Genomic DNA, 17,067 nt, shown 5'->3' with positions numbered 1-17,067 from the left:
CACTGCTTGGGTAGCAGGTCTAATAAAATCTTACAATTCACCACTAAAGAATTGATCCATGTAACCAAAAACTACCCGTACCCCAAAAACTATTGAAATAAAAAAAGCTAATGGAACCATAAAATTATAAGAATTTACCACACTCATTTATTCTTTACAATGGCACTGTATGTATCTATTAGGATTGTTAGTTTTTTTTTTTTTTAAATTTTCTGAGACAGAGTTTCACTCATTGCCCAGGTTGGAGTGCAATGGTGTGATCTCGGCTCACTGCAACCTCTGCCTCTACAAGGTGGGTTCAAGTGATTCTCTTACCTCAGCCTCCCAAGTAGCTGAGATTACAGGCATGCGCCACCATGCCTGGCTAATTTTTGTATTTTTTTTTTCAGCGGAGATGAGGTTTCGCCATGTTGGCCAGGCTGGTCTTGAACCCCTGACCTCAGGGTTATCTGCCCACCCCAGCCTCTCAAAGTACTGGGATTATAGGCATGAGCCCTCACACTTGGCCTAGTCTTACTTCTTAATAGAAGAAGAACCAGTTAATTATGGAAAAAGAGGGAGAAGGAGGGAGGAAAGAGGAGGTAAAAAGAGAAGGGCAGAGAAGGGAAGGAAACCATTATAAATGCAGGCAGCCAGTACTGCCTACATTTTCCAAGTAGAGAAAAAGAAGGCTCAGAGGCATAACACGTGTTGCCCAAATCAGTCAGTAAGTGTTGCAACTGACTTTCAGAGCCAAGGGTTTATTTGTAAAGTCCATATTCTAGCACACACCAGTGAATGAGATATGCTGCTTTCCAACATAGGTTGGGAAGCTACTGCCCTCCTCAACTCCTCAGTAAGGATGCTCTTCCTGTGTCCTGGGAGTCCCCATTGTCTCAGGGAGGGAGACATCGAGGCTACAGAACATCTAGATCTCTCATGGAGCTAGAATTGTTCCCATGCGAGAGCTGGTGGAGAAGACCACACAAACTGTTCCCTCTGTGTCTGTTGTGGAGCCTGGCGTCACCATTGGTCAGCCAGGAGGCAGGCTGTTGGGGAGGAAGGTTGGATGTGGATGGGAGCAAGTACAAACTGGAACTTGGGCTACCAATCCCACCTTGAAGCCATGGGAATGATGGGCTGTGGGGAAAAACATGCAGCAAGCAGCACCTGTATGTGCCCTGTACTTGGACAGGCTGGAGGTGGCTCTGGTGGCAGCTGCAGGTCCCTCAACTAGCAGATCAGCAACAGGGCACACCAGCTGCCTTGTTCTGATGTCCTGCACTGCCCTTGAGAACCTAAGATATGTGATGTCATTTCACTTCTGCTCTCCAAATCTCAGGCAATGTCTCATGATCAATGCTAACTTTGAACCAGCCAGGGAAGGAAATCCTGGGGAGGGAGTTCTAGCTTAGCTACAAGGACACAGTCCAGAGCCACTACACTTACCTTGTGTATACCTCTCAGTAAAGATTAGAAATGCCAGGTTTGCTTCCCCAATTCACCTTGCAGCTTGGATATATGCCCTAGGATAAGCCAATCAGATGCTGAGACTTTAATCTGGAGCCACAAGGCAGCAAAGACTGAATTCTCACTGTTCTTTCAGTCTGGTTCCCAAAGTCAGCAGAGCATGGTGTACACAGCATGAATCAGAACCATGGAGCTGGCTTTAAATCCTGGCTTAAATTATTCCCTGGGCCTCTGTGACCTTGTGCAAGTGTCCTAAGCTCTCTGGACCTGTCTCTCCATTTTTAAAATGGGCATAAAATGTCTAACATGTCATTATGTAGAATGTGAATTGCATAAACTGCATCAGGTTTGAAATGTCATTGGGTTGCTGCAAAGCATTTTTTTCCGAGTCTCTAGGATTCCTGATGATTCCATGGGACCTTCCATAGTCTTTTCTCAATGTATTCAATTTTCACCCATCACTGATTCCATTACTTGATGAAGGTATAAGGGCTTCCCAGTGAAGTATAGGAAGCATTTTGTGGGGTGGGTCAGGGTGTGGGTTCTCAGTACTGTCTGTGCTTCTAGCAGGACTTTCTTGTCTTTAGGCTGGCTGGCTCCTTCCTGGTGTCACTGATGTTTTAACACTTAAGGATCTGGCTGGGCACGGTGGCTCACACCTAATACCAGCACTTTGGAAGGCCAACGAGGGTGGATCATGAGGTCAGGAGATAGAAAGCATCCTGGCCAACATGGTGAAACCTCATCTCTACTGAAATAAAAAAAATTAGCCAGGGGTGGTGGTGGGTACCTGTAGTTCTAACTACTTGGGAGGCTGAGGCAGGAGAATTGCTTGAATCGGGGAGGTGGAGGTTGCAATGAGCCGAGATTGTGCTACTGCACTCCAGCCTGGGGCAACAGAGGGAGATTCCATGTCAAAAAACAAAACAACAAAAACCCAGTTGAGGATTTGCCTATAATCCAAGCATTCTGGGAGGCTTAGGCAGAAGGATCCCTTGGGCTCAAGAGTTTGAGACCAGGATGGGCAATACAGTGAGACTTCGTCAATACTAAAATTCAAAAAAATTAGCCATGCATGGTGGTGCACGCCTGCAGTCCCAGGTACTTGAGGGGCTAAGGTAGGAGGATCACTTGAGCCCAAGAAGTGGAGGCTGCAGGGACACTGATGATGGTGCCACTGCACTCCGGCCTGGGAAACAGACCCAATCTGAAAAACAAATGAACAAACCCAACAGTTGATCTTGCCCCTACCTCTCCAAAAGGCAAAACAGTAATGCTTTCTGAGGTACCACCTCTAAGATATTTGCTGTCATCCTTTCTCCCTCATCCTGTGATCATAAAGGCTGATTTGCTAGAGACTTGAGCATATATCATCCTTCCATATGGCACACTGGTTGCAGATGTAGGTTCACTTGGTGATGGGTATCGAAATGTGGTTTATGGGCTGTGTCTCTGGACTTCACAGTGAGTGAATGTTTAGACCATGGCAATCACAGGGTGAAATCCTCACCCAGGGTGAGTTCCTTGCTTTGAGCTGGAAATGGGAGCTCACAAGGTAGTTCCTTTCAGGAATGATAATCTGGCTCTTTCAAGTTGCAATTTTCTTAAAAATAAAGACACAGGAGACTGCAAAAAAATAATAGCTTTATTACTTAAGATGTAAGCATTTACAAAATGCCAGGGAAAACTATTCCCTATTTTGAGCCTCTGAGGCCTGAACTTTCACCATGTACCATGAAAAAATGCCTCTTTTAAACTTTCAAACATTTGGGATTATTTTTTATTCTTATCATCCCAGATATTTTTTAAAGTTTGCCCCACTGGGCCCTGACTTAACAAATCTCTATTCAGTTAATTAGGCTGCTGATACTAGTAACAGCTCCACTTCCGTCTCTTCTCAGGAAGAGGTGGGCACAAGACACATTGATCTGAGCTCCTTAGTATTGTGTTCTGAAGACTGAGGGCTGCCAGGAAATGATCAAAGGGTAGTGTCTAGGAAATCAGCAAACTAAAGGCTCATATATCTAAGGTGGAAAATCCATTCTCAACTGAAACAGCAGGTTGGATAATAGTTTCATAAGATAGGTTTTGTGTACACAGCACACAATGTTTAACAAATTTTATTACGTGTAAATCTACAAACAGATTTAGGGAAAACCTCCAGGTTATTTCCCCAAATAACTGACATAGTGCAAAACAAAACAAAACAAAACAAAAAAGAGGAGAGGCACAAATGAATAGCCCACTTGCAACTGTATAGAATGGGAAGCCATTTCTTTTCACTAAATCTTTTAATTTTTGGCTGGTCACAGTGGCTAATGCCTGTAATCCCAACGCTTTGGGAAGCCGAGGCGGGTGGATCACCTGAGGTCAGGAGTTCGAGACCAGCCTGGCCAACAAGGTGAAACCCCATCTCTACTAAAAATACAAAAATTAACCAGGCATGGTGGCAGATGCCTGTACCAGCTACTTGGGAGGCTATGACACAGGACAACTGCTTGAGCCTGGGAGGCGGAGACTGCAGTGAGCCGAGGTAACACCACTGTACTCCAGCCTGGGCAATGGAGTGAGACTCCATCTTAAAAAAAAAAAAAAAAAAAAAAAAATTTAGTAATTTATTTTTACAAACAACACTTTTAGTAATTTATTTTTATCTTGGTAGAGGTGCACCCCAGGGATGATCTGGCCCTCAGCCAAGAGTTGATTTTTCCTGTAGCTACGCTGACCACAGGAGATCACTAAAAGTGGATTATTAATGGAGGAAACAATGGCTGCTTGTGTCCTAGTTCTTCTGATAGAAGCAGCAGTTCCACAGTCGCCAAAGGTATTGTTCACAACACACCACAGCAACATAGGCCCATGACAGCATGTGTTTTATAACTTATCCACTGGAAGGACATATTTAATACAAATCAGCAATTCATCAAATTACTGGCCACTTAACAACATATAGAAAAGGACTGTCCCAGTAGAAAGGGTTCACAATCTGAGCTGGCCTTTTACAATGGCAAATACTGTTACAGTAACATTGTAAACAAACAAATATGAAAAAAAAAGTATCATAATTACTGAAGACCTTTTAGGTAAGATTTTCAGAAAACCCAGGGATAGATTTTATGTCACAGAATGGTCCGTATCGTCCAAAAATGTCTTTTGACTGGACAGTAAAATAATATTTGTTGGAAGCTAAAAACTGAGATAAAGTACAGGCCATTGGGAGTGGTAAAGCTTTAATTTCTCCAATCTTCTTCCAAATCAACTTATTATTAGGGTTCTCATGACACAGGAAGAGGTGGTAGCTTTCTACAGGAGCACACTTGGGATTGATTTTGGTTATATTCCAAGTCAGGGCAATGCCATTGGGTCTAAAAACCCGTTTCACTTTGAGCTCAGGCTTCTGGGGAGGAAGTGTGTCTCGGATTTTGTCTACTAATTCAGGTAGTGGTGGTGGTGGTTCTGGGAGAGGTGGCAGGTGTTCAAAGAACTCAGGAACCTAAAAATACCATTGTAAGAAATTTTAGATTTTAAAGTGGTCAACTGCAGTTGTACGAATATGTATTTCCCATTCTTCATTTATCAAAATAATAAAAGGATATTTCAATAATATGTGAGGCTGAATCCAGTCCCTTAACCATAACCCTGTATTGGATTTAAGATCTGTGCACTCTGGAATATCACTAATCCAGAATGGGTTAGGTTCTAGACATGTGGGATACATCTTCCATCTCATTTCCAAATTGTGTTCTAAAACACTGTACTAATTTACATAAAAAGTGTCAGTGTGGCTAGGCACAGTGGCTCATGCCTGTAATCTCAGCACTTTGGGAGGCCAAGGTGGGTGGATCACCTGAGGTTAGGAGTTCAAGACCAGTCTGATCAACATGGCGAAACCCAGTCTCTACTAAAAATAAAAAAATTAGTTGAGTGTGGTGGTATGTGTCTGTAATCCCAGCTACTCGGAAGCTGAGGCATGGGAATTGCTTGAACACAGGAGATGAAGGTTACAGTGAGCCTTGATCACACCACCATACTCTAGCCTGAGCCACAGAGCGAGATTTGGTCTCCAAAAAAAAAAAAAAAAAACCAGTGTCAGTGTCTGAGAATATCCTTTTCTTCCCATCCTCATCAACAATGGCTACTGCTTCTTTTCCAGTTAGTTCAATAAAAAAAAGTATTTGTTTTAATTTCTGAAGCTTCTGTAAAACTCAACTAATTTTAATTGCGTAAATAAGTAGATTCACAACAGCACATTAAACTGTTTTCTAAGCTGAAATGTGACCCAAATGTTCCTTCAAGAGTAAAACAGGTACTTCCCACTCAATTTGTAATAAATATCCCTTACAGAGCACTTGGTATCAGTACCTGGGCTGCATTTTGTGCCACTGGGATTGTTTCTTTTGAGCTTAAAACAGCTTTCACAGGTGACTCCAGGGCAGATAGTGGACTTTCTGTGAACGATACAAGGTTTAAGAAGTAAATTTTATCTACGGTAATCAATTCCATAGCCTTTAAGCATAGAGTTTACATCTTTGGTGGTAATTAAATGTGAATTAAAATTATAAAACTGTGAATTATGAAGATGCACTTAATTAAAAGTTCAAGATACAGAGGTACCAAATAACATTTTTAAGCTGACAAAAATTTCCCTCTTGAGGTAAACACTTTAGTCATTATGCAACTGGGAACTAGGTACATTTACACATGGGACAGAGATCTCTGATCGATGATTAGAGGCAAATTTTCTTGTTAGGCCAACAAAGATGTCCACAAACAAAGAGCCATTTATAATCTATACCCAAGTTGTAGGAACTCAAATGAAAAATGATGTAGACTGGGGAAAAGAACAGGGGAAGGAGGAGAAACAGAAAGGAAAACAAAACAGATAGTGAGAAGTAAGGAGACAAAATGGAAAAATGGGGGTGGGTGGCAGGAAAAGAAGGTACCCGTAGGTAAAAGAATGGATTGAAGACACCTGGGGATGCTGGGCCTAGTGGCTCACACCTGTCATCCCAGAACTTTGGGACACTGAGGACGGTAGATGACTTAAGGTCACAAGTTCCAGATCAGCCTGGGCAACACAGTGAAACCCCTCTCTACTAAAAATACAAAATTAGCTGGGCATGGTGGCACATGCTTTTCCTCCTAGCTACTGGGGAGGCTGAGATAGGAGAATTGCTTAAACCTTAGAGGTGGAGGTTGAAGTGAGCCAAGATCATGCCACTGCACTCCAGCCTGGTAACAGAAGACAGGAAAAATAAAACAAACAAACAAACAAAAAACCCAACAACAAATAACAGTATTTCCAGTTCTAAATCACTGAGGAATCGCCAGACTGTCTTCTACAATGGGTGAACTAATTTACATTCCCACAAATAGTGTAAACACATTCCTATTTCTCCACAACCTTGCCAGCATCTGTTGTTTTGACTTTTTAATAATCAACATTCGGACTGATGTGAGATGGTACCTCATCGTGGTTTTGATTTGCATTAATCTGATCATCAGTGATGGGGAGCTTTTTTCCTGTTTTGTTAGCTGCACGTACGTTTTCTTTTGAGAAATGTCTGTTCATGTCTTTTGTCCACTTTTTAATGAGGTTTTTTTTCTAATGGTGTTTTTTTTTTTCTTGTAAATTTGTTTAAGTTCCTTATAGATTCTAGATTTTAGACCTTGGTCTGATGAACAGATTACAAAAATTTCCACCCATTCTGTATGTTGTCTGTTTGCTCTGATGATAGTTTCTTTTGCAGTACAGAAGCTCTTTAATTAGATACCATTTGTCAATTTTTGCTTTGTTGCAATTGCTTTTGGTGATTTAATCACAAAATTGCAATCTGACCCAGCAGTCTCATTACTGGATATATACCCAAAGGAATATAAATCATTATATTATAAAGACGCATGTATATGTTCACTGTAGCACTATTCACAATAGCAAAGACATGGAATCAACCCAAAGGCCTACTGATAATAGACTAGATAATGAAAATGTGGTACATATACACCACGGAATAGTATGCAGTCATAAAAAGGAACAGGTGGGAGGCTGAGGTGGGCAGATCATGAGGTCAGGAGATTGAGACCATCTGGCCAACATGGTGAAACCCAGCCTCTGCTATAAAATACAAAAAAAAAAAAAAAAAAAAAAAAAAATTTGCCAGCCATGGTGGTATGCACCTGTAGTCTCAGCTACTGTGGAGGCTGCGGCAGGGGAATCACTTGAACCGGGTGGGGATGAGGAGGTTGCACCACTGCACTCCAGCCTGGCGACAGCAAGACTCCCTCTTTAAAAAAAAAAAAAAGAGCCAGATCCTGTGCTTTGCAGAGACATGGATGGAGCTGGAAGCCATTATCCTCAGCAAAGTAATGCAGGAACAGAAAACTAAACACTACATGTTTTCACTTATATGTGGGAGCTGAAGAATGAGAACACATGGAAACAGGGAGAGGAACAACACACACTAGGCCTGTTGGGGCAAGGCAGAGGGTGGAGAGAACATCAGGAAAAATAGCTAATGCATGCTACGCTTAATACCTAGATGATGGGTTGATTGTTGCAGCAAACCACCATGGCATACATTTACCTATGTAACAAACCTGCACGTGTACCCCAGAACATAAAGTTTAAAACAAAAAAAAATGAAGAGAGTAAATACAGAGATGGTTAAGAAAACAGGGTTTATACTGGAAAGTATGAAAGTTGGGTAGCTAAAAATTCCAGAATTAAGCAGTAAAAGCCCTTTTAAGTCTATTTATATCCTGTGATAACTATTTAATATATTTTATACATCATTTTTCTTTTGATAAGGATGAATGAGATTCTGCATTGTTTACAAAACCTTCCTAGAAGTAATGACTTTATTATTTTAATCTGAAGATCTATTCAGCTGTTCTGTACTTGTTTAATTAATAAGAGACAGATTTGTAAAATTACAATCCACAGGTTAAGAACTAAAACAAATAACCTGCTTTAAATTTTTAGCCAACAGTTGAATATTTAAAATATCCTAAACAACTATAATTTCTTATAAATAAGATTCCTTCTTCCAAGGCAGTAAGTCAACAGGCCCGTGGCAAATTAAAACAGGCTACAAAAGAAACTCAACTTTATGATAATAAGGACTTTCATTCTAACCCAATTTTAATGTTTATTTCCTTTTTAAAGTACATGTCTTATAATCAAAGTTGAGTCTTGTATCTCCAGTGTCAATGCTTTTCAATGGAGTGTTTAGATCATTTACATTTATTATCATTGTGGCTGGGTTTAAGTTGATCATTTTGCCTTTTGTTCTCTGACTCGTTTGTTCTTTGTCTGCTTTTTTTGGCTTCTTAAAGTGTAATTTTTAAAATATGAAATCTATCATCACTATAGCTTTACTTCTATTTAAAATAAAAAACTGTTGTTGTAGGCATTACCATATGTATATTTATCATAGTCTAGTTTCAAATAACATCATACCACTCAAGAGCCTTATAACAGCATACTTTCATTCCTGTGACTATCTTTTCCACTACTGTTTCCATCTTCTGACTTCTACATAAATTCTACAATATAGTTGTATTCCTTTGTGTAGATCTACTTTCCATCTGGTATCTTTTACTATCACTTGAAGAACTTCCTTTATTTCTGATAGTAAAGGTCTGCTGACAACAAATTTTGTTGATTTCAAAAATTTTAATTTTGCTTTATTTATATTATTTTTGTAGAGATGGGGTTTTGCTATGTTGCCTAAAATGGTCTCAAACTCATGGCCTCAAGCCATCCTCCTGCCCTGACCTCCAAAAGCTGCTTTCATTTTTGAAAGACTTATTTTCTAGATAAAGAATTATAGGTTGACAGGTATTTTCCCCCAGTCTTTTAATGAAATTACTCAATTGTCCTTTGGCTTGCATTCTAGCCTAGAAATCTGTGAATTCTTTGTTCTTTTATCTACATTGTATTTTCATCTTTCTCCTTATCACTGGATTTCAGGAACTTGACTATGACATGTCTTGGTATGACTTCTTTCGTGTTTATCCTACGTGGAGTTTGTTAAATATCTTGGATACGTGGGTTTATATTTTTCATTAAATTTGAATGAGACCTTATAACTGATCTCAGCCCCATGATTGTATTTTACTTTTCTCCTTAAATCTCTGAAAGATGAGACACTGTTGTCACTCTCTCTCTCTCCATTTTCATGTTATACTCCAGTTTATGCTTCGCTATGTGTCCTCTCAGCTGCTATACTAAAAGGTACATACCAAAGGAAGAAAAGAAATTTGTAAAAGTCCCAAATAAGCCAGATCTTTCAATGAGTTTATGAATAAACAAACTGTGGTGCATCCACACCACAGGCTACTCTTGGCAATAAAGAGGAACACACTACTGATACACAACAATGAGGATGACCCTCAGCATTAAGCTGAATGAAAGAAGTCAATCTCAGAAGGACACATATTACATTATCAAATTCATAGAACATAATTACAGTACAGAACAGTCTGGTGGTTGCCAGGGCCTGGGCAGAAACAAGGTGTTGAGTACAAAGGGGTAGCACGAAGGAGCCTTGTAGCAACAGAACAATTCTGTACTTTGACGGCAGTTACATGAATCTGCACATGTGCTAAAACCGTATAAATATATTCATACTAACATATTAAAACAAATTTCATAAGTAGGCCCAGTGCACTGTGAGTTGTTACCCTTCCATCCTTTTTAAAAAAGAAAGATCTAAAAAATCCTTTTACCTGTATTGTAGTTGGAGAGGCCTTCTTTTGTCAAATCAATTACAGAATCAGGTTTCTTCTGTACAGCCTAAAAAATTGTTAATAAAAAATAAAACTTCGCCTCAATAGCTGAAAATGTTTTTAAAAATTTAAAAATGAAATTTTAAATTACCATTTAGAAACCAGATGGAACACTCTCTAAGACTCTTGTGGTTTAACTCTACTATTAAAAAGCTCTTATAAAATAGTATCATTACAAAATATGCTTATCATTAGCTGTCTCCTTTTCAATGTTGGACCAAAACTAAATCATCCACCATGTAGCAAATACTAAAGTTCTTTGAACCAGTATATTTAAATGAACAATATTCAGAGTCAGTATTTATTACCTACCATAACTTCAGCATTGGGAGAACTGCTGGAATGTCCTGATGTAATATTTCTGATATCTGAAGGAAATTAGACATTTGACAAATTTATTAAACAATAGTTACGGTCTTTGTGAAAGATGAATGCTAAAACAAAATAGGGATACTCATCAGCTGTTAATTATATAATCATAAAAAGTAACTCAATTGACTTTACCTATTCCAAAGATTGAAAATGGAATTTTTTTTTCCATTTATTTATTTTATTGCATTTTAGGTTTTGGGGTACTTAAGAAAATGTAGTTTTGGGTCAAATAATTTTTTCTTTCTGTAACTTTACACCTATATTGGTAACTGTCTTATTTTTTGTAATCTACCTGGAAATTTGCATGAGAAAATACACTTGGAAATACACATACTTTAAATTCACGGTATCTTTAGACTAAAACTGCCTGACATGGCTTTGAAGCACTCTTCCTGGAACCAATAGGAAGCCTCAGATAAATGGTTAACACCCTTTGTAACTCTCTGATTCACAATCTTAACAGCCCAGACTGTGGAGATAATTAAGTAGGTTTAAGTGGAAGCAAAGCTTTAAAATTAAGATGCAAATTCTCTAATATAGTAAAAAATGAAATGAAAATGGGAAATTTTGGATGAGAAATTATGAGCCAAACAAGATGGGCATTTTTGAGAGAGAGAGAGGTTATCATTGGGCATTTTTGAGAGAGAGAGAGAGAGAGAGGTTATCATTGGAAATCTAAGGGTAATTTTTCTTTTTTTTTTTTTTTTTTTTTTGAGATGGAGTCTCGCTCTGTCGCCTGGGCTGGAGTGCAGCGGCATGATCTCAGCTCACTGCAACCTCGACTTCCTGGGCTGAAGCAATTCTCCTGCCTCAGCCTCCTGAGTAGCTGGGATGACAGGCATGCACCACCACACCTGGCTAATTTTTGTATTCTTGGTAGAGACAGGGTTTCACCAGGTTGGCCAGGCTGGTCTCAAACTCCTGACCTCGTGATCTGCCTGCCTTGGCCTCCCAAAGTGCTGGGATTACAGGCATGAGCCACCATGCCCAGACTGACTAGACAAATTTTAAAAATGAAGTAGACTATAAGATAGTATATAAAAAATAAAAAGACAAAAAACAAACTATCACTACCATCAATAAAAGGCCAGGTCAAACGATTAAAAATAATGTACATAAAAGTTAAGTAGTTTTACAACTTACAACGTCATTAAACATGTAAAAGAAACAAAAGGCCATAAACTGATAAAACACAAGGTTAAAAGGAAATATTAACCATGACATAAATTAAGCAAACATTAATTTAAGGCCTTCTAACTTGATAATATCATATTCTAATCAGCTTAAGATACCTGTTTGATTTGATGTAATTGGAGTTGTCAAATTAGGACTTTCCACAGAAATCAACATAACATCATCATTGTTACTAAAATGATAAAAAGAAATTAAAAACAAAAACTAAACATGCATTATCAGGCTTAAACATGCAATTAGTGGTTAGATGTCCTCTAACTTAACATTTTATAATGTTTTAATTGAACAATCGTGGGGGCAAATAAAAATGGTAAAACCAAATGCCCCCCCAAAAAAAACCTCCAGTTATTACCAATTCAGTTATATGACCGAAAGGTCATGAAAATCCAATAACAGACCCATAAAATGTAGTAGGGATCTATTCACAATGATTCAAAAAATATGTATAATGTACAATGGACATAAATGTGTAAAACATACAAATATCACTTGAGCATATAAATTGGCCTTCATAAAAATGAAACATCATGTAACTGAGAGAAATCTATTGAAAACCATAAAGACACCTGGGCTCTTATAGTTAGAAAACTCTAACAAAGAAAATTATTTTAAAAAGAACTGCTACCACTCTTTATTGTATCTCTCCAATAGCAATATTTACCACAAATGTTTTTAATTGAGGCAATGATGATAAATGATGCTGATTATGGTTACAGAATATTCTAAGCCATTTTGACCCTGAATTTTTTTGTTTTTACAAGTTCAACTTTTTTGTTTTTTTGAGACGGAGTTTCACTCTTGTTGTCCAGGTTGAAGTGCAATGGGGTGATCTCAGCTCACTGCAACCTCTACCTCCCAGGTTCGAGAGATTCTCCTGCCTCACCCTCTCAAGTAGCTGGGATTACAGGCATATGCCACCACGCCTGGCTAATGTTTGTATTTTTGGTAGAGATGGGGTTTTCACCATGTTGGTCAGGATGGTCTCGACCTCCTGATCTCAGGGCATCTGCCCGCCTCAGCCTCCTAAACTGCTGGGATGACAGGCATGAGCTACTGCGCCCAGCTCAATTATAGCATTTTCTTGTACACGTCTTATACTTTTACTATTTGTATTTAGGTCTATGATCCATTTGAGTTAATTTTTGTTTATGGTATGAAGTAAGAGCTGAGGTTCACTTTTCCCTCTATTCCAGCAACTTTTGTGGAAAAGACCGTCTTTTCCTGATAAGCTACCTTGGTACCTTTGTTGTAACCAATGAACTACGTGTGCATTCTCTAGTGTGTCAATTAGTCAACATGCCTATCCCTGTGCCAAACCACTGTCTTAATACTACAGCTTTATAGTTAAGTCTTGAACAAGGAGAGTGTAGTCTTCTAACTTTGTTCTTTCCCAACACTGTTTTCGTCTTCTAGGTATTTGCATTTTCACATACATATATACATATATTTAAATTTTTTAAAAAGAGACAGACTCTTGCTCTGTCTCCCAGGCTGGAGTGCAGTGGTACAAATCTATTTTGCTGCAGCCTGGACCTCCTGGAGTCAAAGGATCCTCTCGCCTCAGCCTCCTAAGTAGCTGGGATGACAGGCATGTGTCACCAGTACTAATTAAAAAAAAAAAAAAAATTAAAATGTTTATGTTGGCCAGGCTGTGATCCTCTTGCCCTAGCCTCCCAAGGTGCTGGGATTATAAATGTAAACCATCATGCCTGGCCTAACTTTTTAATCAGTTTGTTGCTTTCTACAAAAAGGGATGAGACACTGACTGATATGCAATTTGCAGTGAGGTAACGTCTTAACAGTGAATTTTCTGGTTCATGAAAGTTGCATACCTCACCACTTATTTAGGTCTCCTTAAATTCTTCAGTAATACTTTGCAGTTTTAGGTTAGGTGGTTTTGGTTTATCCCTAAATATATTATGTTCCCTGATGTTATTGTAAATGGCATTTATTTTAAATTTCAAATTCCAATTGTTTCTTGCTTATGTGCATATATAATTTCTAAACTATATATATTCACATATACAGGATGTAGTGTTTCTATATAGTGTGTGTTGTGTGTATACACTATATAGAAACACAAAAATATTTTCTATTTGCCATATTTACAATGTCTGTTACTCTGTATTACTTTGTACAGAATCAAATTTCGATCTAATACTATTTTCCTTCTGTCTGAAAAATCTCCTTTGAAATTTCTTGTAGTGTAGGTCTGTTGATGATATATTCTCTCACCCTTTTTTGGCTTAAAAGTCTGTTTTTCCCCTACAATTTTGAAACATATTTTCACTGGGTATAGAATTCCGCATGGACTTTTTTTTTTTTTTTAACCTTTCAATACTATTTCAATACTATCTATTCAATACTATCTTTCAATACTATCTATTATCTTAAAATTTTAGAGATGTCTTATAGTTTGCACAGGTTACAGCAAGAAGTCTGTTGCCATTCTTACATTTTGTTCTTTTCTACTTGATGTGTCATTTGTCTAGCTACTTTTTAAACTTTTTTCTTCATCGCTGACTTTGAGCAATCTGATGATGTGGTTTTCTATGCTTTTATGTTTCTTCTGCTTGGGACTTGCTAACTTTTTTCATTTATGGGTTTAGAATTTGTATCAACTATGGAAAATTTTCAGACATTGTATCTTCAAGCATTTGGTCAGCCCTTGCCTTGGTGATACTCCAATAATATGTGTATTAACTATTTATACTGTTCCATAGGTCTCTGATGCTCTGTTCATTGTTTTTTCAGTCTTTTTCTTCTCCATGCTTTAGACTCAACATTTTCCATACCTATTTCACTGATACTTAAAAAGAAATCAATAACTACACTGTTATTAATTCTGCACACTCTTTTTCACTTTAGATATAATCTTTTTCATTTCTACATACTCAATTTGGGTCTTCTGTATTTTCCATTTCTCTCACATTCAGGCTTTCCTCAACTGTTGTCATTATTTCTAACTAAGAAACAAAGACAAATATTTAAATCTAAATTTTATTAAGAATATTTGCTTTTTGGCTGGGCACCATGGTTCACGCCTATAATCCCAGCACTTTAGGAGGTGGGTGGATCACCTGAGGTCAGGAGTTTGAGACTGGCCAGGATAGCATGGTGAAACCCTGTCTCTACTAAAAATACAAAAAATTAGCCAGGCGTGGTGAGAGCTCTACTTGGGAGGCTGAGGCAGAATTGCTTGAACTCGTGAGGCAGAGGGTGCAGTGAGCCAAGACTGCACAACTGCACTCCAGCCTAGGTGACAGAGCAAGACTCCATCTCAAAAAAAAAACCAGAAAGAATATTTGATTTTTTTATCCACTTTGCCTTCTAGTAATTTCTTTTGTATATATTTTTGTCTTGTAGTAATGGCAGTCATAAATTGGATCAAAGACTGATAGCTCTATTTTTTGTTGCTAATCCGTAAGAAAATTTTAAGTACTTAGGAGGTAAGCATTAATATCTGGGACCCACCAAGGTAAAGAAGCCCTGGCAGACAGTCCAAGCTTTCAGATGGGATCCATGGTAGGCTATGTCTTAGGGGCCAGAGTGAACTAGAGGTAGAAGGAGCCTTACCAAAATTACCACAAGCAGAGGATTAACCTTGTTTTATGGCAAGATATCACTTAGCACCTCAACAATTTTTCAGACTATGAAGCATGCCAAAAAAGACTGGCAGAAAAACAACAGAAACAGGTGCAAAGGTGATCCAAATACTGGAGTTAAAACAAGGGCATTAAAATAACTATGATTAATAATTTAATAAATACAAAAGATGGAGAAAACAGTTAAAACAGATGGGGCCTTCATCAGAAAAGCAGAATCTATATAAAAAAGACAACAATGAAATTAAGTACAGTCAGTTCATATAAGACACCATTAGGGAAACAAGAAGACTTTGGGTCAGGAAAGATATTTACAATAAATGTATCTGGTAAAAACACTTGAAAAAACAAAGCAAAGGTCTTTATAAAAGACGATATCCAAAGCAAATTTGCTTAATTTTCATTATTAGAAGGAAATAGAAATTAAAACCACAATGTAATGCTAAACACCAGCATGGCTAAAAAGAAAGAGATACTACCAGGAGTTAACAAGGATATGCAGTAACAAGAATCTCATGTACTCATAGTGGGAGTATAACTTGGTACAACGTTTTTGGTAAACTGATTGGTGGTATCTATTAGACCTCAAGATATGCATACCTTATGACCTAGCAATTCCACTTCTAGGCATATGTCCAACAGAAGTGTACATATGTACATTCACCAAAAGACACGTAAAACAATGTTCACAGCAGCACCATTTATATTTTCCCTAATCTGCAAACAATCTAAATGCCCATGGACTAAACAGTCAATAAAGCTAAGACCAAGCATTGTCTATAAAACAGCAGAAGCAGGACTGCATATTAGACTTCAATGAGTAAAGAATCCCTATCATGATCTTAGTATGACTTCTAAAGGAACACTGAAAACAGTGTAATTTAAAAAGGTAATGGGGAATGGAAAGAAAGATTAATCCAAAAGATGGCTAAAACAGAGAGACAGAGATACAGATGAGGAAAAGGACCATAAAACAGGACAAATAGAAAACTGGTAGTAAGATTGTAAAGATGAACCTTACATATCATTAAGATTACACTAAGCATAAATAACTTTTCTGATTAAAAGGTTATTTCCAGATTATATTAAAATAGATATTTTCCATTAAGTAATTAATTACCATGCTAGTGCCCATGTAGCCACTATTTAGGTAAGTAAAATGTACATTATCAGCACTTCAGAAACCCCTATGCTTCTATTCTATATCATGAACTTCCTCCCCATACATAGAGTATGTGGTACTAATCTCCTTGTTTTACTCTTTAGATTTACTATCCAGCTTAGAATTCCTGAAGCATGCACTTTCCGGTTATTTTTGAATTTAATTTAAATGGAATCATACTTTGCGGGAATAACCCGTACTATTGCATGTGAATGCAGTTCCTTCATTTTAATTAATGTACAATATTCCACTTTATAGATTTACTGTAATTTCTTTTTCAACTATAGAGGGATATTTTTTCCTTCCAGTTTTTGGCTGTTATGAAAACTGCTGCTAATAAACATTCCCATACATACATTCTATTGTATATCTACATGCAACAGATACACGTCTAACTAGGGTATATATCAAGAGATGGGACTGCCAGGTCAAAGGATATTCAAATCTTTGTTATTTCCAGATAATGCCAATTTTCTTTGAGTACTATACCAATTT

At 37.8% G+C, this 17,067-nt stretch overlaps 1 protein-coding gene across 1 annotated transcript in view; it reads right to left on the bottom strand.

Annotated features, from left to right (window-relative positions):
• Nucleotides 1-3,076: 3,076 nt before the first annotated feature.
• ATF7IP2 (activating transcription factor 7 interacting protein 2) overlaps nucleotides 3,077-17,067 on the bottom strand; it is a 79,532-nt gene continuing 65,541 nt past the window's right edge. The window contains exons 7-11 of the mRNA XM_032258088.1: nucleotides 11,904-11,977; nucleotides 10,552-10,607; nucleotides 10,180-10,246; nucleotides 5,812-5,897; nucleotides 3,077-4,942 (exon numbers count right to left, since the gene is read on the bottom strand). Of these exons, the coding sequence (XP_032113979.1) occupies nucleotides 4,529-4,942; nucleotides 5,812-5,897; nucleotides 10,180-10,246; nucleotides 10,552-10,607; nucleotides 11,904-11,977 (697 nt within the window). The 3' untranslated portion in view covers nucleotides 3,077-4,528. The remainder of the gene's footprint in view (nucleotides 4,943-5,811; nucleotides 5,898-10,179; nucleotides 10,247-10,551; nucleotides 10,608-11,903; nucleotides 11,978-17,067) is intronic.

This window comes from Sapajus apella, unplaced genomic scaffold, assembly GCF_009761245.1.
Source record: "Sapajus apella isolate SASKATOON/1434 unplaced genomic scaffold, GSC_monkey_1.0 scaffold99, whole genome shotgun sequence".
NCBI lineage: Eukaryota > Metazoa > Chordata > Mammalia > Primates > Cebidae > Sapajus > Sapajus apella.
The sequence above is the reverse complement of the archived record's forward strand: the minus strand, read 5'-3'. Positions and strand labels throughout refer to the sequence as shown.